At 32.5% G+C, this 26,625-nt stretch overlaps 2 protein-coding genes across 3 annotated transcripts; one reads left to right on the forward strand and one right to left on the reverse strand.

The window, feature by feature from the left end:
- LOC105156958 (probable protein phosphatase 2C 35) lies at window positions 5,829-9,301 on the forward strand. 2 transcript variants are annotated; one of them, XM_011073230.2, is made up of 4 exons: window positions 5,829-5,934; window positions 6,350-7,334; window positions 8,305-8,755; window positions 8,856-9,301. In XM_011073230.2, exons 1-3 carry the CDS (start codon window positions 5,840-5,842, stop codon window positions 8,440-8,442), a joined length of 1,218 nt encoding a protein of 405 aa, XP_011071532.1. In that variant the 5' UTR covers window positions 5,829-5,839; the 3' UTR covers window positions 8,443-8,755; window positions 8,856-9,301. The 2 variants fall into 2 exon arrangements, with proteins under 2 accessions (XP_011071532.1, XP_020548575.1); XM_020692916.1 differs by lacking the exon at window positions 5,829-5,934 and having other exon boundaries at window positions 5,941-7,334.
- Window positions 22,946-26,625, reverse strand: LOC105156959 (endo-1,3;1,4-beta-D-glucanase-like). Its single transcript, XM_011073231.2, has 7 exons — window positions 26,397-26,625; window positions 25,505-25,526; window positions 24,345-24,471; window positions 23,999-24,089; window positions 23,820-23,909; window positions 23,634-23,734; window positions 22,946-23,310 (listed from the first exon to the last, which is right to left on the reverse strand). Exons 1-7 carry the CDS (start codon window positions 26,545-26,547, stop codon window positions 23,170-23,172), a joined length of 723 nt encoding a protein of 240 aa, XP_011071533.1. The 5' UTR covers window positions 26,548-26,625; the 3' UTR covers window positions 22,946-23,169.

Genomic DNA, 26,625 nt, shown 5'->3' on the forward strand with positions numbered 1-26,625 from the left:
TACATTTTTGCTTGCGAGTACTTCATCCTGTGTTTGGCATCTTTATTCATCCTTCAACACTGCAGCTGCTGCTAGTTGCTTTGTCTGTATAATTTTACATACATTCATCAAGATAATATCACATTCATAAATATTACTATATGTTTTCCAAAATCACCAATTCAATTAGCTTTTTGGCCACCTATTCTTAGCCTTCCAGACATTTTTTGTAGTTAAATCTTTCTCTTTATTTATTTTTTTTCTTAATTTTTTCTTCTTATACCTCTTTTCTTTATTTTCTGAAGTTCTATTCTTTTAGGTATTTTTGGTCTATTGGATAGTTTCACTTCCATTCTAAACTGAGCACAAAATTGTCCTAATTGACTTTTCTCTGTTAAATTTTATTTTTTAATTTGCCGGTTCAGTCTAATTTCATTGCATAAATTTAACCCTTTTTGGATGCAAGTTCCAATTAACCCTCTTTTTCTCAAGGTATCTCTAACTTTTTTCTGCGAAGAGATGAGGGAGGCCATCTATGAATTTAAATTTTCAATGAGCATCATTTGACTTTGAGAGTTCCATAACTATACCGAAGAAGACGTCTTTATACCACCTAAACAAAGTTAAAGTTTTACATTTTAAATTCTGTAATAATGTTCGGATATTTTCATATTACCAGACCATCTACCTGTAAAATTTTCAACAATATTGATAGCTAATGTATAAACTGTTTTTTCTTCTGAGATATTATCTTCACTTTTTGTTGTATTTAATATTTTATTTTTATCAGTTTGATTAAGATAATTATTCCACCATCCCTTTAATTGATCAGTGAATCCTGCTACAATCATTTTAACAATAGCTTTATCGAGGTTATTATTTTCTTTATAGATAGTGCTACACATCATCATCCTATGTATAGTATTATAAATTTGTCTTTCTATAAATCCATCAATATTCCATTCATAAATTTGTTTGCCATTATAACTGTTTTGGTCAACTATCTCTTGTTCCTCATAAAGAACATCTTTGGGCGTTGGTTTAGGATAATAAAATTTTGTTTGCATTGGCTTCCTAACAAATTTTTCTAATTTGTTAATTTCTTCCATGAATTCTTTTCTATAATTTTGAGAATTTATGTCATTATTTAAAAAGTATTTAATATTTTCAAATTTTTAAATTTTTGGTCAAGTAATTTTTTTAGTTCTTGTATTGGTTTAAAATTAAAACCTACAATATCTGTTGGTGGTTCAATTGAGGGTCTAGCAATAATTTCTCCTTTTGCTTCCTCAACCATTGTCCTATTTTTGAGTTGATTTCTCGTTGCCAATTTTGTTGCAATCAATAATGTTATCAATCTTATTGTTTAATTCAATAATCTATTATCCTATAATATTTAAGTATAAATTGGCATAATTTTATTTTTTCAATAATTCATCTATTTGTATTATTGTAACTATTAGAGTGTCATCTTCAATTAATTTAGAAAATACTTTAAAATTTATTTTTAATTCATTTGAATTCATTTCGAAAGGTTGTTGAGGGGGGGAAATATTATTTAGGATTTCTTCATTTTCTAGAAAGTATTTTCTTTCTAACACATTTGAATAGGTTCTGATATATTTGGTTATAAACCAAGGAACAAAAGTATCTTATTCCATATGGCTAATTTCTTATGGGACTAATTTGAAATTTTTAAAAAAATCAGTTTCTAAATAGTTCCCATCTTTTTTCAAAAAATTCTTCCTTTTCTTTCCTAGCTAGGGATCCAGGACTGAATTCTATTATGTTTGTATAATTTACAAATGGAACTTCTATTCCAAAATTAATTAAATCCGATATATTTATTTATAAACAAAAATCTGTTTCTGAAATTAATTCTTCATTTAATTTAAGATCCTTATAGATACTTTTAACAATATTATTTGGTTGTATTCTTATTTCTTCGAGCTTATTATAATTTAAATCATTTAAATTCTTTCTTCTCTGATTCGGAATGTGGTTTCTTTGGATGGGGCTATTACCTCTATTGGTGATATGTAAGACATTGTAGAATATCTTGAAGAATTGCTTTTTAAATATTTTGATTGATTAACAAAGTGTATTATGATATTTTCTTGTGGGAAAAGTATTATTTTAATCCGCTAAGTATGTCTAATTTTAATTTTAGTCCGATAATTATGTCAATTTTTATTTAGGTCCAGTAACTTACGAAATTGCTTACTTTTAGTCCTCTAGCAAATTTTCGGATAATTTTACCCCTATGAGTGCATATGACTAAAATTGCCTTTCAAAAGTTACATAGGGGTAAAATTGTCCGAAAATCTACCAAAGGACTAAAAGCAAACAATTTCATAAGTTACTGGATTTAAACAAAAATGAACATAGTTATCGGACTAAAATTAAAATTAGGCATACTTAGCAGACTAAACTAATACTTTTCCCTTTTCTTTTGGATTCTGCAAAATATTCTTGTACATGCTCTCAGTATTAATCCTAATAGGGACTTCTTATCCGATGCTCCAGAAACTCTGCTTCGCTCCATTTTATTTTGTCTCCTAGTATTAATTCTTGAATGTTACAAATTTGTTTCAAAGAATATTGTTTGCTCAAGAGATTTATTATCTTATATTCTACAATTAGGATTAAGTGTTGAAGAACTTTATAGTACATTCTATAACATATGCATATTAATTCTGACTCAGGTGCATAATTATATCCGTGGGTTTTAACATTCAATGTTAGTGCATCAAGCATATTCACATCAGATAATAATAATTGCAAATTTGGGTAAACATTAAAAAATACTGGTCCATGAACCAGACTAGATTGTATTATTTCAAATTAGAGATTTCTTTCGATCTATTTATTTTTCAATTAATTCTTTTTATTTATGAGTTCATATATGTTTTATAATAATGACCAACGTTATATCACATATTATTAAATAAATAATAACTATTTACGTTTCGCACTTTACACATATTTAAAAAAGTAAAACGTTTTTTCTCTACTAAAGAATCATACCACTGTCTTAAATATTGTTAATTTATTAGGTATGTAAAACTTTTACTTGTGATTTTAAACTGTTTATTTTAGTACTATGGGAGCGTTTGTAAAAACTTTTACTTTTGAAAAAGTGATTTTTATAAAAAAAATTAAAAAATTAAAGTAGAATCAGAACTGGATAGTATTTGTAAAAATAGTAAAAATCAGATAAAAGCTAAATTAGATAGTGTTTGAAGAAAAATCACTTCTAAAATAAACTTAATTGATGAAAAACTGTTTTGTCCCTATATGTTAAAAAGGTACTATCTTTTTGCTTATTATTTCATTTATTATTATTTGTCATTAATAATTATTTTTCACTCAATTAGTATGAAGCGCGCTTGAGTATGAAGCGCGCGCAAACACTCCAAAAATATTCGGGATACCAGCTGCTTCTGAAACGGCTAAAAAAAATACTTTTAGGCTAAAAGTTAGAAGCACCTTGGGGGGTGTTTTTAGCTGCTTTGATTTTTTTGTAAATAAATTCAACTTTATTTTTTACTAGTTTACCCTTATTATAATAATCTTAATTCAACATTACCATTTTTAATTTACTTTTAAAATTATATATTTAAAGTTGATATAGGAGTTTTCAAATAATTTAAATTTTAACAAGAATTAAATTTACACTTTCACATATTTAATATTTTATTTTTTTTTATATTTTATATTATATTTTATATTTTATGTGCTATATAATCTAATTATATTATTGGTAAATTATATTTTGTCATCCGAATTATACCTATTTTTATACTTTGTCAACAAAACTGTTTTTGTGTCAACTTATCATCTCAACTTTGCGAAATTTGCACTTTACCATGTGGTGGTTTTTCTGTTGATTTTTTTGCCAAAGAAATATTACATGTTATGCATATGTGAAAAATATCACATCACATAATCTTTAAATATCACATGTGCACTACATGTGATTTTTTTTGGCCAAAAATTTGATTGAAAAATAGTTATATTTAGTAAAGTGCAAAATTTCATAAAGTTGAAATGATAAGTGATACAAAAAAAGTTTAGATGCTAATGCGTAAAAACAATTATAGTTTGGATGGCAAAATATAATTAACCCTTATATTATTTCATTCACATATTATTATTTGATTATTTAATAAATTAATTATTTTTTGCAGTCATGCAAGTTTAATTATTGTGTATGAATCTATATTTATATTATTTAATGCGAGCATTATTAAATTAAATATATTTTTATAATATTTTTAAAAATATAAATATGAAATACTAATTGAAATAAAAATTTATGATTTTTTATGGAAAAATAATTAATAGTGAAAAACAATAAGTGAAATAATAAGCAACACATATGAACACAACAGTCTTTCATCAATTAAGTTTATTTTAGAAGTGATTACTTTTTTTACAAACACTATCCACTTTTGATTCTGCTACAACTGTCTACTTTTCTACAAAAATCACTTTTCTAAAAGCAAAATTTTTTGCAAACACTTCCTAAAATTCAAAAGTGTTTTTTTGAAACGTTTGAAAACACTCCTTATATATATCATGTATTTGAAGTAGTTGAAGTCTAAAACTTATATGAGTATCAATATATATTAAAGCTGCGCAATTTGCTTCTACCCCAACCCGATCAAACTAGGGAGTATTTGTGAAAATTTCTACTTTTAAAGAAGTGATTTTTGTAAAAGAAGTTGAAAGTTATAGCAGAATCAAAAGTGAATATTGTTTGTAAAAAAGTGAAAAGCAGGTAAAAGTTGAATTTGGTAGCGTTTGGGGGGGGGGGGGGGGTTTTTAAAAAAAATTAAAAAGCTTAATAGATTGAAGATCGTTTTGTCACCGTGTGTTGAAAAGATACTATTTTTACTAATATTTACACTTATTTTTTTGTTAATAAATAATTATTTTTTCTCAAAAACTTATAGTTTTATTTTTATCTCAATTAGTATATCACATTGTTCATTTTTTACCAATATTTTTCATTTATATTATTAAAGTATTAAAAAAATTGAATATTTAATTCAATAATACCCCACTAAGTAATAAAATTTTTCGTTTACAAATAAAAAGTAAACTTGCATGATTACCAAAAATATATCTTTTTATTAATTAACCACAATGATTTAATTTATATAATATCAGATAATATAGAAAATAAAATATAAAACTTCTAAAATATTAAATATGTAAAAATTATATATTTTATTAGTGTTAAATTATTCAAATTATTTGAAAATCCTAACATCAACTTTAGATGAAAAATTTTGAAAATAAACTAGAAAGGGTGAACTTGAATTACATTAATATAATAAGAATAAAATAGTCTAAAAAATTAAATTTATTTAAAAAAAACCAAAGTAGTTAGAGTCGGGGTTGCTTCTAGATTTTGGTTTAAAAGCTTTTTACAATAATTTTAAAAGTAGAAGTCGGCTTTTTAAATATTTAAAAAGTATTTTTTTTTAAAAATAACTAAAAGTTGAAAAAACGCTTTTTTAAAACTGTCGCAAACACCCTTTTGACTATAAAGTACAAAATTGATTATTATGGAACTAAATTTAAGCTAAAAATTTTAAAAAATTAAAATATTGAATTGGGTGGAAAAATTGTTTCCTTATCTTTAAAATATAAACCGGTGCCCATAATAAGATGAAACCAAAACCCAATTTTTATGAATGATGAGAATTTCATTGAGAATTCTATTGGATTGAATTAAAGTCAAATAAATTAAATAAATATTTATAAACCCTAAAAATGTGTACTTTCCTTTTCTTTTGTAGCAGTTCTTTCTTGAAAAGTTTTCCATGATGTTCATTTCTTGAAAATTTCCATGGTTCCGTGGGACCCCTCCCACCCCCACCCGCCCCCTCTCGGCGAGAAGGATTTTGAAGAAAAGCAACTAATTACATTTTATGATCAAAAGATGTGAGAAGTTTTCCCCTTTTGCTTGTTACATTAGAGCTGATTTAAGTGTGTTTGTTCCTTATTTTTCTGGCAAGAAAGGGAGTCTTTTTTTCATGCCAACTGAAAATTCTTTTTTTATTTGTGATGATTTCTTGTTGATTGGGTTATTCCAATCTCGGGTGCAATATTTTCTTGGAAATTATAAGAAGCCCTATCTTTTTGTTCCAAGAGCGATAATGTTGAGACTTTGTGATTTGATTATCAGTTTCTGAATTCCAAGGAACCACCTTGTGAGATTTCTTTGTGCTTTCTATATGCAAAACCCATTTGATGATTTCATCAAAGCTTCAGAATGTTGGATTAAGGAGGCCATTTTCGGCAAGAATCACATTCCTTTGTGGGGTTTGTTCTTCTTTTTAAGCATAATTTGTTTCAGAACTTCTCTCAAACAATTGGTGCGCAAGCTCGAGTGTTTTCCACCTAAGCTCTTGAATTGCTGTTGGAGAATGGGGGCTATGCATGGGAAATGTTGCTGCAAATGTTCAACATCATCAGATGGCGATGATAAGGAAGAACAACGCGGTGTTTATACGGGTCAGAATACTCATATTCTTGCAAATTTGTCTTTAGATTTTGTTGATGTTCCTTCTCACAGATTCAGATTAGGGTACTCGGTCCTCACTCAACGTGGTTATTACCCTGAAAGCCCTGATAAAGAAAACCAAGATAGTTACTGTATTAGGACAAACATTCAGGGAAATCCGAATGTGCATTTCTTTGGTGTGTTTGATGGGCACGGGCTGTTTGGCACTCAATGTTCGAATTTCGTCAAGGACAGACTTATTGAGATTTTGTCGAACGATGCTGCATTGGTGGATGATCCTGTTAATGCTTATAGTGCTGCTTTTTTGGCAACAAATGATGAACTTCACAATAGTGAAATAGATGATTCCATGAGTGGTACTACAGCTATTACAGCTCTTGTCGTTGGGGATAAGCTCTATGTGGCAAATGTGGGGGATTCTAGGGCGGTCTTAGCTGTTAAGGAAGGTGGTAGAGTTCTTGCTCAGGACTTGTCATGCGATCAGACTCCATTCAGAAAAGACGAATGCGAGAGGGTGAAGCTTTGTGGAGCAAGAGTTTTGAGTGTTGATCAAGTTGAAGGGCTTAAGGATCCTGGAATTCAATCTTGGGGGGATGAGGAAACTGACGGCAATGATCCACCGAGATTGTGGGTTCAAGATGGGATGTATCCCGGGACTGCATTTACACGGAGTGTTGGGGATAGCATGGCAGAGAGGATAGGTGTGATTGCTGATCCAGAGGTGTCAATGGTGCAGCTTACATCTAGCCATCCTTTCTTTGTTGTTGCGAGTGATGGGGTTTTTGAGTTCTTGTCCAGCCAAACCGTGGTGGATATGGTATGTTATCTTATATTAGATCTGTAATTTTATACAGCTGGCCGTGTTTCTTACTTTGCAGCCTGAATACGATGGAAGTTTATTTACTTTTGTCTGGATTTTTCTGTGAGCTGATATTTACCAAAACATCAATGGTCCACTGAATAAAATCTCAAGTGTTGTGTCATATATAAATTCTTGCACATGGAACATGTATTTAAAGTAATGCACTACTTGTTACTCGTCTTTGCCTCTATGTTTAAGAAAATTCACCGACAGTAAATTATGTATTGTGCTTTCGTATGAGGGTTAAAGCAATAAAAATAGTCTCTGTATGGGTTTATATTGAGAACAAAAAAATTAACATTTTTAAGCTGGTACTGCTTGCAAACATATGGGATCCTTATATGCCATTTACTTTCATTCACCTAGAAGCAACCATTCTTCATGTGCCCAGGTTGTGCAGTTCCCTCCAACTACTGTATGTACTTTATGGTTATTAAGTATTAACCACACACCACATGTCTGATAAGCCACTTGGACATCAAAGCAGTTGATTAAGGATTTGATACTAAAATACAAGTTAAAAGTTTTTCGACACGCTGCATAATAGGCTTGACTTCAAGAATGAAAACTTATTTTCTTCAGTTGCATTGAACTCCTCGTACTGCATTTTACATGCAAGAGGATTAATGAAGTTGGTTCACTTTTTCATATTCTGGTTTTCTGCCTCATAGTCATTCACGAAGGTGATACTGAAGCTTATTTTTGGCGTTGTGTGTGTGTGTGTGTGTGTATAGAGCGAGAGACACCGCATTTTTACGACCTTTTCTTCGTTGGTTGTGCAGTTACACCAGCTTGCACTCTTAAGTGCTCAGTATGCTGTATTTAGCTAACAATCCTCCTCGAGTGACATAGAGATTACAGTAATTTTGCCATTTTCATTTGTTTAATTACATCTGATGTTCTTGAGTCTTTCTGGTCCGTGCAGGTTAACAAATATGCTGACCCCAGAGATGCTTGTTCCGCCATCGCCGCACAGTCATACAAGTTATGGTTGGAGCATGAAAATCGGACAGATGATATAACAATCATCATTGTACAAATTAAAGACTTGACTAATGTGTAAATCACTGAAGTCATACTTCAGCAGATATTGTAACTTCCATTCTAATACCAGACTTGTGCTTTGGTTAATCATTATGAAGCGTCGTTTATATTTGTGATGATTTTATAATCCTGAGATGTGTACTCCAACTGCTAAGATGCATGGTGACCCGTTATTTGTCCACTGCTACTGGATTTGTTTGGAGGGCGTTTCTTTATGTTCTGTTTGATCTTTTTTTCCCACAGAGTTGAAAGCTTCATCTCTTGCTGTGATGCCTGAAAACAAACAGGCACCTCCTCTGCTATCCAAGTGTTGCTACATTGAGAAACTAATGGTAAATATCGGATCCATGTCAGCTAAATCATCTATATGATTCAGGTTTATGTGTTTATATGCTTTTCGTCATTTTAATTCCTGATACATTATTTGAACAGCAATAGCCATATCTTGAAGCCAGTAACGGACGTACTGACGAAGTATTCAGTTGGAAGCACTAAAGGCGGGAGGATGAACTCCATATACATAGTCGGATTCCGGTTGGAAGATTTCTTGTGTTTTCATCCCATTCTCCTGTTATCGTCTCTTATGCACCATCACTCTCATCGTTTCAACGATAGTTTTTCTTGCTTGTGAATCTCAGCACCCCCACCACCACCCCCTAGCTTTTTCCTTTTTTCTTTACATATAATGTGTCTTATTTCTTATTTTTCTTGCTGCAGCTACATAGAAGAATAAGAGTAAGTTCCCATATCTTTTCTTTTATCTCCATTTGGTGCTTCCCGAGATCATCCTTAACTTTGTGTCTCTGTCTTTGTCTTTGTCTTCATCTTATGGGGATCTCTTTCAGACAAAGAAAGTGTTTGTGCAGATGGTATGGAAATTTTTTTGCCCGAATCAGGTTCGATCGAATCAAACCAATCACAGAGCAAGTGTGTCACACTTTTATGTGATTGCTTACTTTTCCTGAATTGTACACCAATCATACGCTAATTGTATTGTACTTGTCATATGATTGGTTCAACTTTGACCAAGTCGGGTCCAAACTAAAATTTTCCCTGTTTAAATGATTTCTATCCTGCTCGTAAAATTGTCTAATTTGAATGTGCCTAGCAATTGAGCGAGGAAAGAAAGCAGATGCATGATGATGTCTTAATATATGCATACTAACTCTTAAAACGTATTCTTGTCCAAATTATGTTCACATCCGACCAATCACACTATCAATAACATCTGCGCTATCTATGTGATTGATCATTTCTTTTTAAACTTTCCATCTATGTTGGATAGTTGATTTCAACTATTGTATGCTTGAACAGAGTCTGTGCGGTGCGGGATAATCTCCATCTTCATGCAGTGAAGCCATAAAAAATCGGAACAAAGCAAGTATAAAAAATATCTTCGAAGTTTATAAAAAAAATATAAAACATGATAAGGTGTTTGTTTGATGTTGGGGAAATGCGTCCGTGAATTTCAAAATGTAATCAAACACCATTACTTAAAATCTATATAAATTGAGTAATTACAACTTGATATTTTATGGTTAATTATAATAATAAAAATTATCTGAACCAAATAAACCATTCTAATCTCACACAACATATAACAAGGTGAATAATAAATATCCTTGTTTTCAAAAAAAATATTTTGATGTATAAATAAAATTCCAATTATACGAGGGGCTAAGCCAGTAACATTTAACTGTAGTTAATCTTGAAATGGATCGAAATAATATCTTAATTTAGTGGGTATTTATCTCCACATATGTGACTTATTGTAATTGTTTATTATTCTTAATTGATATATTGGTTGAGTTGATATATTGCTCATCTAATCTTGTTCTTAATTGATATATTGCTCAATTTATTAATATATTGATCTAATCATGTATATAATTACCACTTAAAAAAAAATCTTCTCAGAAAAAAAATACTAGATTAAATTAAAAGTTATTGCATAAGATATACCAAGAGAATAGTATAAATATATGTGTTTGTGTAGTTAATTATGAAACTATATATAAATATCGCCAAATACTGAAAAAGCATTAAGAAATGGGAAAAGTATTATTTTAGTCGGCTAAGTATGCCTAATTTTAATTTTACTCTGATAACTATGCTCATTTTTGTTTAGGTCCAGTAACTTACGAAATTGCTTACTTTTAGTCCTCTGGCAGATTTTCGGACAATTTTACCCCTATAAGTACATATGGACTAAAACTGCCTTTCAAAAGTTGCATGTGCATATGGACTAAAACTGCCTTTCAAAAGTTGCATAGGGGTAAATTGTCCGAAAATCTACCAGAGGACTAAAAGTAAGCAATTTCGTAAGTTACTGGACCTAAACAAAAATAGACATAGTTATCTTACTAAAATTAAAATTAGGCATACTTAGCGAACTAAAATAATACTTTTCCCTTAAGAAAATTGGTGGAGAAAATCTTACTATAATTCTTAATCCACACATTTTATTCAATAAGAATTTTAAATAAATGAATACAAATTTCGATGAAACCTTCATGGTCCTAAGAAAGTATAAGTTGAAGTTCAATCCAGACAAATATGCATTTGGAGTGCGTGGTGGACGATTCATAGGTTTCATGGTAATTCAAAGAGGCATCGAGGTCAACCCCTTCAAAATCAAGATTATTCTTGACATGAAGGCCCTAGCTAACATTAATGAAGTACAACGACAAATCTGGACGATAGCTGCACTCATTTATTTCATATCCAAATCTGTTGAAAAAGCCTACCTTTTTCAAGAAGCTAAGGAAAGCTAAAAACTTCAAATGAGATATTGACTGTCAGCAGGCATTCGAAGAACTCAAGCAATACCTAGCGAGGCTTCCCCTACTAGTCAAATCCTCGCTAGGGGACACCCTCTACCTCTTTGCCACCCCTAGTGTAGCTGGCCGTTCCTTAGGCAAGACGGCCAATAGTGACTTACAAAGGACGTGCGGGCGGTTAGGGGATGCCGACTGGCACACAGGTACACAAACGGTCATCGAGCAAAGACTCTTACTAATTGGGGATTGCAAAGCTGTTCGTATGGAACTTCCTTGATGTGTGGGGATGCTATCCTTCAAGTATGACGTCACTCCAAGGACGTTTGGGCAAGGAGATATAAGGACGACGATCGAGTGCCACCCTACGCTCGAGCAGGAGACAAATGTGTGAAGCAGAGTGATTTATCTTGGATATTTGCAATGGCCGAGACGCATGGCGGCACACTAGCTAGTTGTGGTTATCCGCAAGAATGCGCAAAGGCATCCATGCCGAGAGCCTAAGCGAACATGGGCATTTTTGATAAGTGAGTGCACAGGCATGAAGTGTTGCATAGGGAGGTGTTCAGAGGTCGCACTAATAAGCTTTGCTGTTGAAGAGACATGAGGGACAGTCGATAAACTCCGAGATGTGCAAAGGCTAATTGAAGATTAGGTATAACCTGAGACGTCGCACGGGCAAAAAATACATTCCACTGAGAGACAAGAGAATCCGCCCCTAACACCCAGGCAATTAGTTCCATCTTCATTGGTAGGATGGGGGAAAACAAATGCTCATCTACTATGTCAGTAAGGTGCTCAATAGAGTAGAAGAACAATATCCCTAATAGAGAAAATGGCTCCTACATTGGTCGTCATGGCCAGGAGATTGTGCCCTTACTTCCTCTCATACCCCATAGAGGTAAGAACCAACTTACCTTTAAAGCAAATTTTGCAAAGTAGATACCTCAGGACGATTGGTGAAATGGGCCGTAAAATTAAGTGAGTATGACATTTTCTACTTACTACGAACAACTATCAAAGCTCAGGCTTTGGCAGACTTCGAGATGACAGGACCAACACTGGAGGAAGCTCTTCAGAAGGAGATTTGGCTATTCTATGTGGATGGGTCAGCCCACACTACGAGGAAATGGAGCAGGTATAATCATCACCTCTCCTTAAGGAGAGGACATGGAATTCGCTATAAGGTTCAAGTTCAAAGCCTCTAATAATGAGGCCGAATATAAATCACTAATGGTAGGCATGAGCACAAAGTCAGAGCCCAACATCTTGTTGCCTACTCAGACTCCCAACTAATAGTCAAACAGATAGAAGGAACGTACGAGGCCAAGGAAGATAACATGGTGTAGTACCTTCAACAAATAGAGGAACTGAAGGCAAAATTTGAGAGCCTCCAGCTCATACAAATCCCAAGAGAAGAGAATGTCAAGGCCAATTACCTTTTCAAACTAGCCAGTGCCCTAAAGGATTGCCGAACCAGATGTATCACCATACAATACTAGAGCCTCAGGCTCCTTTGAGCATCCAAGCCATCTCCACTGTAGAGGTTGGCAGACACCTGTTGTAAGATGGATGGGAAGGGGCACCTCCCAGAGAACAGATGGGATGCTGCTAAACTCAACGCTCGAGCCTCTCGTTTCTTATTGTAAAGAGGGGTTCTATACTAGAAATTTTTCACACGCACCCTGCTCCGATGCTTATCTCAAGAGGAAGGCCTACACATACTCAAGGAGATACAAAGCGGGTGTTGTGAGCACATGCTGGAACTTGGATATTAGCCACAAAGCCTTACAAGCCGAATATTTCTAGCCTACCATGAAATTGAATGCATGGCGATTGATGAGCAAATGCAAACGATGCCAAAAGCATTCCACCTTTATAGACAAGCCAGCAGAGCCTCTCACTACCATGTTGTCACCGTGCCCTTTCTCCCAATGGTGCATGGACATAGTGGGACCTATCCCTCTAGCTCCAAATCAGAAAAAATTCCTCCTAGTGGCTATCGATTATTTTATGAAGTGGGTGGAGGTAGAGCCACTCGCCCGAATTATGGAAGAAGAAGTGATGAAGTTTATATGGAGAAATATCATTTGTCATTTCGAGCTGTCTTGAGAGATAATCTTAGATAATGGCTAATAATTTCAAGCCTAAAAAAAATACAAAAATGGTGTGAGGACCTATCATCAAGCAAAGATTTAATTCAGTGGCATACCCCCGGGTTAATGGGCAAGTGGATGTTACTAATCGTATATTAATACAAAGGATCAAGAGGAGGCTAGAACGAGTAGGAGGAAATTGGACAGAAGAATAACTAATGTTTTCTGGGTATACCCAAGTACCCCAAGGGGTTCCACAGGGGAGAGTCCTTTCACTCTAGTGTATGGGACTGAGACCATCATCACTGTCGAGCTATGGATGCCCTCCTACAAGATCCTACATTTTTCGGAAGAAAACAATACAGAACTCCTAAGAGAAAATCTCGACTTAATTGAGGGGTTGTGGGAAAAGCTGTGTTTCTATATACAACGATACGAGAACACATTGATTCGTGCCCACAACAGAAGAGTAAAAGCTCGAGGTTCCCTAGTTGAAGTCTTAGTATTGTGAAGGGTCAATACCCTGAAACTAGTAGAAAAATTAGACCTTAATTGAAAAGGACTATAGAAAGTCACGAGAATGATTGGGCAAGGGGCCTACGGATTGGAAAATGGAGAGAGATGCCACCTGACTCGTCTATGAAATGTTCACGATCTCAAGAAATTTTACACATGATTAGGGATATCCTTCTAAAAAATTCAACACATCCCAGAGGGGGATCCTACCCAAAGGATAAGTGCCCCCCACCCCTTCGAAGGGGCATTATTCTCAAAAAATTGGAAATTCCTCCAAAAGAGCATCCTTCGCAAGAAGCTAAGTCCCCCAGAGGGATGTCCTCATAAAAAATAGAGATCCCCAAAAGGGACCTCCTCATCAAAAATAGTGTCCCCAAAAGGACACCCTCGTCAAAGAACGGTGTTCTCCAGAGGGACATCCCTACCCAAAAAACAGTGTGCCTCAAAGGGACAACCTACTCGAAGAATCAATACCCCCCAGAATAGCACCCTTCTCAAAAGTTCGACTCACCCAAAGGGGTATCTTATCCAAAATAATGTCCCCAAGAGGAGCATCATCATCAAAGACATCCTTCTCAAATACACGACCCTCCAGAAGGGCATTTTTTTTTCACAAAAAGTCTGTAAGACATCTCCCAAGAAAAAAAGTATGAAACTTTTACATATTCCAAGTAAAATCTTAGGGCGAGGCACAAACTCATCTGGAAGTAAGCCCTGTAAAAAAATGCACAGGCATCCACACCTAGGGACTCCATGTTTCTATCAAAAGCCCTCATATGCCTCTTTCTTTTGAATGAATATTTATCCATGGTAAAGAGACATGAAATTAACAATGTTTTCTAACATGGGTAGCAGGAGAAAAAAACAGGTTCAAAGGGCATCAAACATGGATCCATTGTCCCCCTAAGGATCATGTATTCACCCCATTTATACAAGGCAACAACCGCCCCCCTCCGCCCCAGTCGAAGCACAAATAGCAGACCATTAATGTGACGTCCATAAAATTTTATACATAAGCGAGAGACTAATTGATAATTATTAAAAATTTAAATTTAATTATAATTTACTTGAATGGAGTAAATTGGAACTTATTATAATATTTGAAAGAAAATTGTATTAATTACGAAATTAGGTAAGACGTAATGAAATTTTTTTAAAAAAATCATAAATTTTAAAAAGAATAAAATAAAATATGTGAAGAGGGGTGGAAAGTGGCGTGGAAGCCACCCCACCGCGTCACCAGTTAATATATATATATATATGTGTGTGTGTGTGTGTGTGTGTGTGTGCGCGCGCGTGTGTGTGTGTGTGTGTGCGTGTGCGTGTGCGTGTGTGTGCGTGTGCGCGTGTGCATGTGTGTGTTACACATCTCAAAATTCCAACACGCACAAATCTTACACACATTCACACATTATACAGACACCTGGAGGTACCGAACAGGTATGGAATTTTTATTTTTTATTTTTATTAATTTATATAATTATATTATTTGATTAGTTCTGATGTGCATAAAGACAAGCTGGCACAAAGAGGCCCAAGGCATTCCAAGCTCATATCGTCCCTAGAGGCCAAAGATGTCCAAACCCACAGTTTAATTAGGTCAATCCAAACAGCGTAAATAGCCCAAGAAGCCCAAGAAAAGGAAAGAAGGCCTGGGACATCCCCTGACTCGAGATCAGGGACATCCCCCGATTCGGACCATGACTAAAGTCCGACAAAGTATCCGGCTTAAAAGGCCTACAAACATGACAACTCACTCTCCCACGTGGCATCTCATAAACCCAGGTGTCAGCAGCTACCTTGGACCATATCAACCCTAGCAAGGAAGACCTCCCTGGTGGCTAGGACTCTTTGCAGAAGAGGGGTCTCCTCAGATAAAGAGGATAGACCCCCCAATAGAGGGGGGCACTCCCCTATGAATACATGCTTGGTCCCTCCAAGTGGGGGACACCCCTCTCACTCTTGTCTTACTCTTTAAACTCCTCTCTCACTCTTTAAACTAGCTTTTAAGCTCCTTCTAAGCATATTATCACGTATTCTTACATTTTTCATCAACTTTATTCACAATATCTCCTTTTAATTAAATTCACTTGCTTTTTTACTTTATTCAATCTCAAATTCAATACTAACTTGGGCGTCGGAGTGCTAAATAACGCTTTTTTTTCATGTCCCCCCTTCAAGATTTGCATTTGCTTCGGCCCAAGTCTTGAACGATTGTCCAAATCCATTGGACCCGTGCGCTTTTTGTACGCATCAAGTTCATTTATTAAATATAGTTTATATTGATTGATGTACTAATTAATAGAAAAATTTTATGAGTTTGGCCAATTTAAACTAGTGTTGAATTGAATATCCCATTTGTTTTAAAAATATTATAGTTGGTTAACTAAATTAAGAGATATGTTAGATTTAACCATTACTATAGTGAATTTACTCAATTCCATCGGGTCTATTAACCAAGTGCGTAATTATATGTATTAATTTTTAATTAAATTCTATAGTAATGAGAAATTGATAGAAAATTATAGAAATATTCAAAAATTATATTAAAAAATATTTAAAAATTATATTTGAGAAATATTATGATTATTAAAAAGAAAAATAAGATTCTTGTGATAATTCAATTTAGGAACATTATTAAGAACGATAGTTATAAAAATATGAGAGATTTTTACATTGGCTTTTGTTAGGGTAGTTAAATGTGGTTATGGAGGGGATTGTCACATTTGGTGGTATTAGAGCAGGGATTAGATTCCTTGAGAACATTTGATGAAGAGTAGTGCTATTGAATCCATAAAGCTACATTATGAATATAATTGCACATATGGGTTTTGTATAGAATGAAATAAAAGGTGAGAGTGTTGCTAGCCCAATTGAGTCATTATAATCTGTACGTGGTAATTTAGAACTATTAAGGTATAATATATGTCTATTTATACCTGTTGGTGGAGCTATACTAGTTAATGCAGTAGTAAACCTTGTCTCGTGTTGATAGATGGTGTTCCATTATATGTGAATATAGTTGTGACAAACTTTACAGTGTTTGATGTTTATCTAGAAATAGTTGGTTGTTTCGTAATCATGTTAAGATTGAACAATGTTATAACCGTATTTCTTACTTTTTAGTGTATCTACAAATATACTATTTATACAGTTAAAGATCATATAATTTATGTATGAGAATTATGCTAGTATAGCAACAAATAATTGAAGAAAATATCAATCTTTTTTATGAAGAAAATATTAAAACTTTTATGCAAATTGATGGCACAATTGATGAGAAAATATATATCAAGCAAAGGATCACATGGATGTATATTTTGAAGCTTGAAGAAAAATGGAAAACAATGGTGCATTCGACCAAAATTAGAAAAATACTACAAAATAGAAAGAATATGGCTATTTTTTCCTCTTCAAATGAAACTTTCGTTAACTTTAATAGTTTTATTAATAGAATGACTAAGAACTTAAAAAAGAAAAAGAAAAAACAATAATTTGAGAGTTAAAACAACAATCTTAAATTATTCGAAAATCAAAAATTGCACGAGTGGCTTTGTTTGAAAATCAAAATCGTAATTATTCTTGATATTATACATAGAGTAGGGTCAAATTTATCTTCAAAATCATATCCCTATGCGTGCAATGCACGTGATGCTGTATGGTATACATAATATCACAAAATTAAAAAGATAGTAGAAGTTGCACGTATAAATACAAGAAGGCAAAGTTTAATTAGTATGAAATATAATAAAATAATGGCTTTGTACTTGCTTGGATGGAGGATCGAGCTTGAACACTAGCCCGATGTCTAATCACTGTTTCACTTAATGAACACATCCCGCCAATTTAGGTGGGATGAGTTATTTGTAAGCCCAACCACTATAATCAACCTAAATATACTGACTACATTTAATCGTAGATTTCTTCATCATACATTTAATTATGATTTTAATCTATCATCCCGTTAGTCTATACCAAAATATAAACAGGGGTTTACTTAATTTGTTGAAAAATGTGGCGGCTAAGATATAAATTTCAAAAATATCACGCACAACATATGGCCCCATATATTAAATGTAACGAATTAATGTTCAACCTTTTAATTTTAACTTGTTATGTAAATAATTTATTTAAGAATAGAAACATAAAACAAAAGTGTATATCGAAATTAATGAATTAAAATTTTAGGCGTTAACGAGTTTGTGACATAGGAGTCTATGTATGTTATATGTGCATGGAATTGCAACAAAATTTCCTAGTAATTGCCATATAATACATGCCATGCATATTCGTGCGCGTATGTGTATATGATGTGTTGGTAAAATTGGATAAAGTTATAACTGTATTTCTTACTTTTTGGTATATCTACAAATATACCATTTATAAAGTTAAAGATCATATATTTGATGTATGAGAATTATTCTAGCACGCAATAAATAATTAAACAAAATATCAATTGCTTTGATGAAGAAAATATTAAAACTTTTATGCATATTGATGGTACAATTGATGAGTAAATATAAAATATACATCGTCTGAAGCAAAGGATCATATGGAAGCATATTTCGACATTATGGCATAGTTATCCAGTAATATGAAACTGCGCACCATGGTGGTACTGCTGAAACGTGCCATTGATCTGAGAAGAACAAGACATTATTCACTAGTTTAACTTGTTCGATTTAGATCTCGAAAATGTTACTTGTTCATGATATGGTTTGAAATCTAACATAGTCTTCAAACTCAAATAAATAATTAATTCATTGACGGTATAATTAAATATTAACTTCCATAACTAATCAATTACATGTAACTTATTAATATCAATTAAATTCATCTTTTTGGTTTCTTGATTTTTTGTTTTCTTTTCTTTTGTATTTTTTTCTTTTTTTGCTCCACAATTACTTATTACTATTTTATTTTTGCATGGTTTCTAAGTTCACTTGATCAGGCTTTAATATTACTTAATTTGTTGAAAAACATGGTGGCTAAAATACAGATTTAAAAAATATCACGCGCAATATATGATGCGTACAATGGACCCCACATATTAAATACTAAATTATAAATAATTAATTTTCGACCTTCTAATCTTAACTTGTTATGCAATTCGAAAAGTATCAACGGCAATAGATGATGCGTACAATAGACCCCACATATTAAATAATAATTTTAATTTTTTTTTTATTTTAACTTGTTATGCAAATTGATTAATGTAGAATAAAGACATAAATAAAAGTGTATATCAAAACATTCATAAGAAAATCAACACGCTCTTCTTCTTCTAAGAAGATACTTCTTATTGGCACTTGAACATTTTATCGATGCAAACATGACCTACATATGGTTAAGCACATTCCGCGACATGTAATTAATTAAAATTTTAAGCGTTAATGAGTTTGCAACATAAGAGTCTATCTATATTATATGTACATGGAATTACAACAAAATATTCTAGTAATTGTCGTATGATACATGCCATACACTGATACACATATATATATAGATAGATATACACGTGCGTGCGTACGTGCGTATATGACATACACGCACGTGCGTATATGACATATTAGTAAAATTGGATAAGATTATAATTGTATTTCTTACTTTATTACGTATCTAAAAATATACTATTGATACAATTAAAGGTCATCTAATTTATGTATGAGAAGTATGCTAGTATAGCAACAAATAATTGAAGAAAATATCAATCGGTATAATGAAGAAAATATTAAAACTTTTATGGGAATTGATGGGCACAATTGATGAGGGAATATATATCATCCGAAACAAAGAATCACATGTATGCATATTTTGATATTATGGCACAATTATCCAACAATATGAAATCACGCACCACGATATTACTGCTGAAAGATGCTATCGATCTGAGAAAGAATAAGACAATGTTCCCTAATTTAAGTTGTTTGATTTAGGATTCGAAAATGTTACTTGTTCATGTCATGATTTGAAATCCAGCATAATCTTCAAACTCAAATAAATAATTAAATTCATCCATAATAAATTTAAATATTAACTTCCGCAACTAATCAAGTTATGTTCTAACTTTTATATGTCATCATCATTTAATATCTTTCAAATTTAAGAATGATTGTCTATAACACAATATTATTTGCAGGTAGTAGATAAATTTATGTATCTTTGATGTACACAAATTACGCACGCAATATATTGACAATATTTTCACTTATGTGCGTGCATGAACATATATTTTTTAGGATAATTACACTTTCTTTTCCTGAGGTTCGAGATAATTATACATAAATCCTTGTGGTTTAAAAAATTACATTTGGTACCTATAAGATTTGTTTCCATCTAACAAGTAAGTCCCTCCATTAATCAAAATCCAGATAAATATCACTTTTGGTCCCTATAAGTATGCCACTTATCCAGATTTTAGGTTCATCATGTTTCCTCGTCATTAAAATTAGTCTCTCAAGTTTAAGGATTTCATCAATTTTGGTCCTTCAGTTAAAAATCTGTTAATTTTTAACGAATTTCTGTAAATAAAAAATGTGATAGTAAGGAGTTGAGCCCATGCCTTCAATTTTATATGCAAAGGTAACCCAACAACTTTCTTTCTAGGCCTTTCAGTAACCCAAATGTTATTTATCGTCCTAAATTTCTCCCACATAGGATGAATTAGTCCAGATCTCCGAAAAAAATACAAATAAATTATTTTTCTTTCTTTTCACGAACTCTAGCAGCCAAACAATTTGAGCTAAGTGGGCGTAAAAATAAGAATAAGAAAAACAATAAGTGATAAGTATTTTTATTATGATGAAACCAATTCTGAATTATATTTCAATTGATGTTTAAAATATTTTTCAAAATTATTTTTATGTATTTGGTGACATTATTTTATGTATTTATTTATGCATTTTATGTATTTTCATATATTATAATTTATGACATTATTTGGTGTTGTGTTATTTTGATTGGTCAGATATATAGAAATTCATTGGAATTTTATATGTTATTTGAATAATTAATTTTGGTTGATTTTGAGATTTTTTTAACATTTTTTAATTTACTATAAGTAAAATTTAATTTAGTGAAACAACTAAAAATAAGTTTGGCTAAGTGGTGAGGCCACTAATTTGTTAAGGTGAATGTGTGGGTTTGATTCTGTGATAGCACATTTATGGTTAAATTTTTAGGTAAATTATGCCAAACTCCTTGGAGGTTGTTGTAATTTACCCTTTTTTTTAATAAATTCATTAAAATTAACGAATTTTTAATGGAACGATCAAAGTTGATGGAATTTCTAAATTTGATAAGAAAAAAACATAAGGGACCAAATCTGGATAAGTGGCATACTTGAGGGAACGAAAAGTGAAATTTACCCGTCAAAATTAATTGAATTTGTTGATATTAATTAAAAAAAATAGATGAAAACTCATATTTACCCCAATTCACTTATTACTAATTATTCTTAAGACACGTTAATGCATGTGGGGAGGTATATATTCACCGTTATAAGGGAAGTTTAATCAAAAAAAAGAAATTGTTTGACCTGTAATAAATCAATTTGTAGTAAATATCAATTCTCGTTCAACTTTTTTGTTAATATCAACAAGTTTAGTTAATGTTGACTAACGAAATAACTTATTTATTAAACGGAATCAAAAATTGATGGTACTAATAGTATTTTTTCCAACCACGAAAAATTTACGTATAATTACGCTAAATCTGAGGAGAAGAGAATCTAATAATTATCCATATATTCTACCAAGTTTTTGGAAAAACTGCTTTCATTGTTTCACTCTATATGTTCCGGACGCTGATAAAAATAACTTTAGTACCAAAAAGAAAATGAAAAAAGATAGTAGCTAAGAAGGGTTTTTGACATAAAGTGCCAAGGTTTTAGATCTCCATCCTTTAATGTTAATTATACGTTCGTATCATAAATTCTATAAGATATTCATTCATCTTGTGTTTGTGTTATTATAGTGAGATAATTCCATTTTTCGTACTCAAAATATACTTCTTTTTTTTTTCAGTTTTAGTACCTCAAATTAAATAATCAGACTTGATATCTAAAGTTTTTAATTTTCATCCTCCTAAATATCTTCCGTTTGGTTTACGATTAAAACAAACGATCAATCTAATTTTAAAAGAAAAAAATAGGCGGGATCTTGCTTATATAGGGCAGATTTGGCTGCTATTTTATTCAATACATAAAAAGTTTTTATTTTAATTTTAATTTTATAATTAAAGACAATAATGAAAAATGAAAAATATATTTAACCCAATTTATATAAAAAAAATATTGATTGAAATAGTTAAATTCAAACATTTTCTCCCAATTCAAATTATTATGAAAAAAAAAACTCATACTAAATGCGGGGTAGTGTAGAGATAATCATTAGTAATAATTTAAGAAAACTAATAGAGTCTTATGTTCAATCATCACTTAGACCCAATCAAAAGTTGTCAATGTACTTTTGAGTCAATAAAATTGCACATCCAAATTTTGATATATTATACCGTTGTCTGTGCACAAAATAAGAAATACATTTCGATTATTGTTTTTTGCTGAGATTATTTTGTTTATAAATTATTAAGACTTTCTACTTCACTAGTCATAAAAAATCCAAACAAAAAATCATTTCTTGAAATAATTAAAAGAAAAGTATAAAAAATTATAGCATAAGCGCTCGACAAATAGTGTATGACAACATTTGCAGTGTGACCAAGCAAAAAGAAAAAAGGAAAAAAAAATTATGCTTTTTTCCATAAAATTGGTAAATTTTTTTAGAAATTGAAATAAATATGTATTTTTTTATATTATTGTACTCAATTATGAAATTAAAATCAAAATGAATCAAAATAGAATTTTTTCTGTATGTTGAACAATATAAAAGCCAAATGCCCATTACATACACAAATTCTCGCCTAATTTTCCCTCCAAAATCCCTATCAACTTAACAGAAAGTTCTTAGGCGGATAAAAATTAAAAACTTAGGATTCCAAATTTGACGGCTTGGAAATTTAGGCTATTAAAACTGAAAAAGTGGTATGTTTTGGGTATGAAATGTGAAATTTAAGCCAGCAATCCTATTCATTAATCTAAATATATTCTTATTTTCAGACGAAAACGCATACGACATTGAAAATACATATTTAACGATGATAACTGAAAATGAGAACATAAGCAAACAGGCCAACTTGTAGTTTTACATGAAAACTCCACTTATAAATCAACCGAGTTGCTGCAAGAATTATAAACCCTACCAACATAAGTCGCCACGCCATGATAAATAACACTATGAACTTCTCACATTTCTCTGATTTGTTTGAGGTACTTAACAAACGAAGCGGGCTGAACATGATTTATTTCAAATACTTAACAAACCAATCCAACATGTCACCGTGAGCCTCTTCTGCGCTGTTCACAGCGTGGTCATCATCATCGCTGCACCTTATGGCCCATCCATGTGAAACTCCGGGAAATATCTTGACAAAGGCATCAACCTATAGAGTAATAAGAAAGTACGGTCAACCTTCATTTACATTATCACAAATTTTCAACAAAAAGGTTGAGCATCGTCAACACGCAATTCAGTCCTTAACCAAGAGTGTTAAGGATGTTTTATTTCACGCAACATATATGTGAAACATCACAAGTATGTTATATGTGTACCAATATATGTTAATTAACATGAGCAAGTACGAGGAAAATGTATCCATGACGGTAGAAAACTAGGAATAGAAGTGACTTTCATGTAAGGAAGTCTTATTAAAACGATTCAGAATGCAAGAAATAGGATATAAGTATAAATATATACGATTCTTACCTCAGGCTTAGCATTTAAAGCAGTTTCGAATTGTTTCACAAGTTCTGGTGGAGAGGCATGGTCGTGCTCAGCTCCAAGAATTGAAATTGGAACCTTAACTCCTGAGAATCGTAACGTTGTCAAATTTCAGAACTACTTGTATTTTAGTTCTAACCATGGCAACCAAGAAAAAAGTGAACATCTTACCCTGAATATCTTCTAAACTTACTAATGAAGGATGTATCAGCACGCCAGCCTGGATATAACCTTCCTTTGCTAGTTCCACAACAACCTTGGCTGAAATGAAATTTGAGTTTACACTTTCAGCAAATCATAGTACTGAGACTACTTAAACTTGTGACCTTAACAGTAAGAAAAAGCCTGACCTCCCCAACAGAAGCCTGCAGCGCCAATCTTGGTTATGCCTTTGCTTTTTAAAGCTTCAATGAGTGGCTTTGTGTCTTTAGATCCTTGTGTCTACAAAGTATTTAGAGACAATAGCGAAGAAAAGTGCCGAAGCGTAAGTTCGTTTCTTTTAAGAATTAAGTAATGTTGAAGTTTGACAGATGGGTCAGAAATCAGTTGAAACTAAGTTCTCAATACTTGTCTGAATCTTTTTTTTTTCTTTTTTTTTCTGTTTTTGGCCAATATATCGAGCTTATGGAACAAGAAAAGAAAAGAAAGATGGATTTTTAATAGTTGAGATAGTTTTAAGGGTATAAGATAACTTACAGGGCAATGATTTTTTATCCAACCAGGAAAAACCTGGTGAAATCTCTCAGCATCGCACGGATCTCCTCGGAAATAATCTGGAACCACAGTATAAAATCCAGCAGCAGCAACTTTGTCGGCAAGCTTCCTAACAGTAGATAAAATATATGGAGTATGAGATCAATGTTAACATCACAAATAGCTTCAAAAATTCTGCAAAAGCAAATCTTTCGCTCTAAAATATACTGGAAATTTAATTTACGTAAATGGGATATATTTGAGGTCTGCCTTATAAGATGCTGACTACTTATAACTCACAGAGCGAATCTGTCGACCCTGATATTCACATGATTAAAGTTAGCCATATCCCGTCTTCTCGCTCTCTATCTGATGCATGGACATAGAGTTTACCAGATTAAAGATTTGATACCAACTACGGTGCTTGTCTGCCTCTTACAAGATAATCTCCACAAGAATTAGAGCTAGTTCACAGGACTACTTAAGAGCACATTTTTACTGTCTGTTTTCACAACTTAGCAACCCGGAAAGAAAAGAAGGAGAAAAAGGGGAGTATACAGATCCTTCCAACTAAATTCAGTGAATATCTTTGTGGATACTACTGAGCAAGATGGATTACAACATTTGCAATACATGATAAGAGAAAGCCATGATTTCATCACAGTTCCTATGTAATTCCGAAAATAACTAATATAGCAGCAGCTCCCAATTTCAGCATTATGTCGTCACAACAAAATAATTTAGTCAGATCAACTAGAGACTTGAAGCTGATACACATAAAAAGATGTTAACCTTCTCAATCTACAAGCTAGTGTTGATCTTCTTTGCTAATATTTTGAGGCCCGCAGGCCTTTTTCCTTTTTCTCTCCTTTTTTTAGTTTTTTTCCCTCTTTGCTTTTTTCCTTTTGTACTTGGGGCTTGTATATTCTTCTGAACTTTGTAATCTTTTTATTCCTTTTAATTAGATGAGAGCAGACCCCAGAAAATCCCCCACCAACTCTTGGTGGTTTTTGAAAATAAAAAACATGTTAAACCCGAAATAGGTATACACACCATGTTTCCAGAAGAAGGCAGAGTCCTTGACAAATTAAAAGTTACATATAGCAAAGGGATAGCAAAAAGAAATAAATCATAACAAAATTGACTGCCATAGGGATGCTTACCTTAACTTAGGAGCCTCATATCCTGCATTAGTAAAATGAAATGAGCAAAATTAGCATGTATAAAATAGCCACAAGAATTTCTCTATAAACATGAACATGGATTGCATAACACCAACCAAGATCCACAATTGCACATGTGTGTACAAACACTTCCACAACTCATAACAAGACAAATAGCGCCATTTAGCTTGTGGGAACTATCCAACATAGATCCCAACGCTATGTTAGAATAAACCCGGGCGTACTTGTGACATCATCTAGTCCTATTACTCGAGATGAAATGATCATGGTCGAGAACAACATATTTAGATTTTCAAATGGATGTATACTTCTTTAGGTAGGAGTTAACAACGATAAGGCAGTCTAAGTGCTCTTGGAAAAGCTCAAACAACATTTGAGACTTTACTAGCAGAACTGAAACCGATTCGCAGTTCAAACTTATATAGAAGAAAAGATAAAAGCCACTACTTTCAACCAATCATGACAAAAAAAAAAAAAAAAACTTAAAATCCACAACTGTAACACCATTTATTCACTTCATATCTCATGAACAGTAGTATTTCTTGTTTCACTTACGTTTTTATTTGAAACAAATGTTACTGATTTCGCTACATCGGCCAAATCTACAACCTAAAGCACATCTAATATTATACAATAACCAAAAAAGGAAAAAAAATACTCAATCAGTAATGAAACACTGATCCTTAGAAGCATAACATCAAACAAATGGCAGACAACCAATCAAGTACCTCAGAAACAGAAGAACTACCCAAGAAGAAAAGTAAATAGTGCAGCATATGATAGTCAAATTGCAAGTGCTCCATCAAGAACATAGCAGAAACCTATAAAAACTCATAATATTCCACTTAAAGCTAGATACTTTAACACATACCAAAGATATCTGAGATCAAAATGATTGAAATCTTGGAATCAGCAGACCCAGAAATATAGCAGGTGAGCCCTCCAAGTTCTTGCACTTCCCCTGCTCCACAGTCTGGGATCAGAGTTGGAGGATTAGAACAGCACTGGTCGCTTATTGACATCGAATCTGTTTTTCTTGGTTGTTGGAGAAATGACTGGAAGTATTCCACACACAACTATGTGGCCTAGAGTGTCAATCA

Source organism: Sesamum indicum, linkage group LG3, assembly GCF_000512975.1.
Source record: "Sesamum indicum cultivar Zhongzhi No. 13 linkage group LG3, S_indicum_v1.0, whole genome shotgun sequence".
NCBI classification, from domain to species: Eukaryota; Viridiplantae; Streptophyta; class Magnoliopsida; order Lamiales; family Pedaliaceae; genus Sesamum; species Sesamum indicum.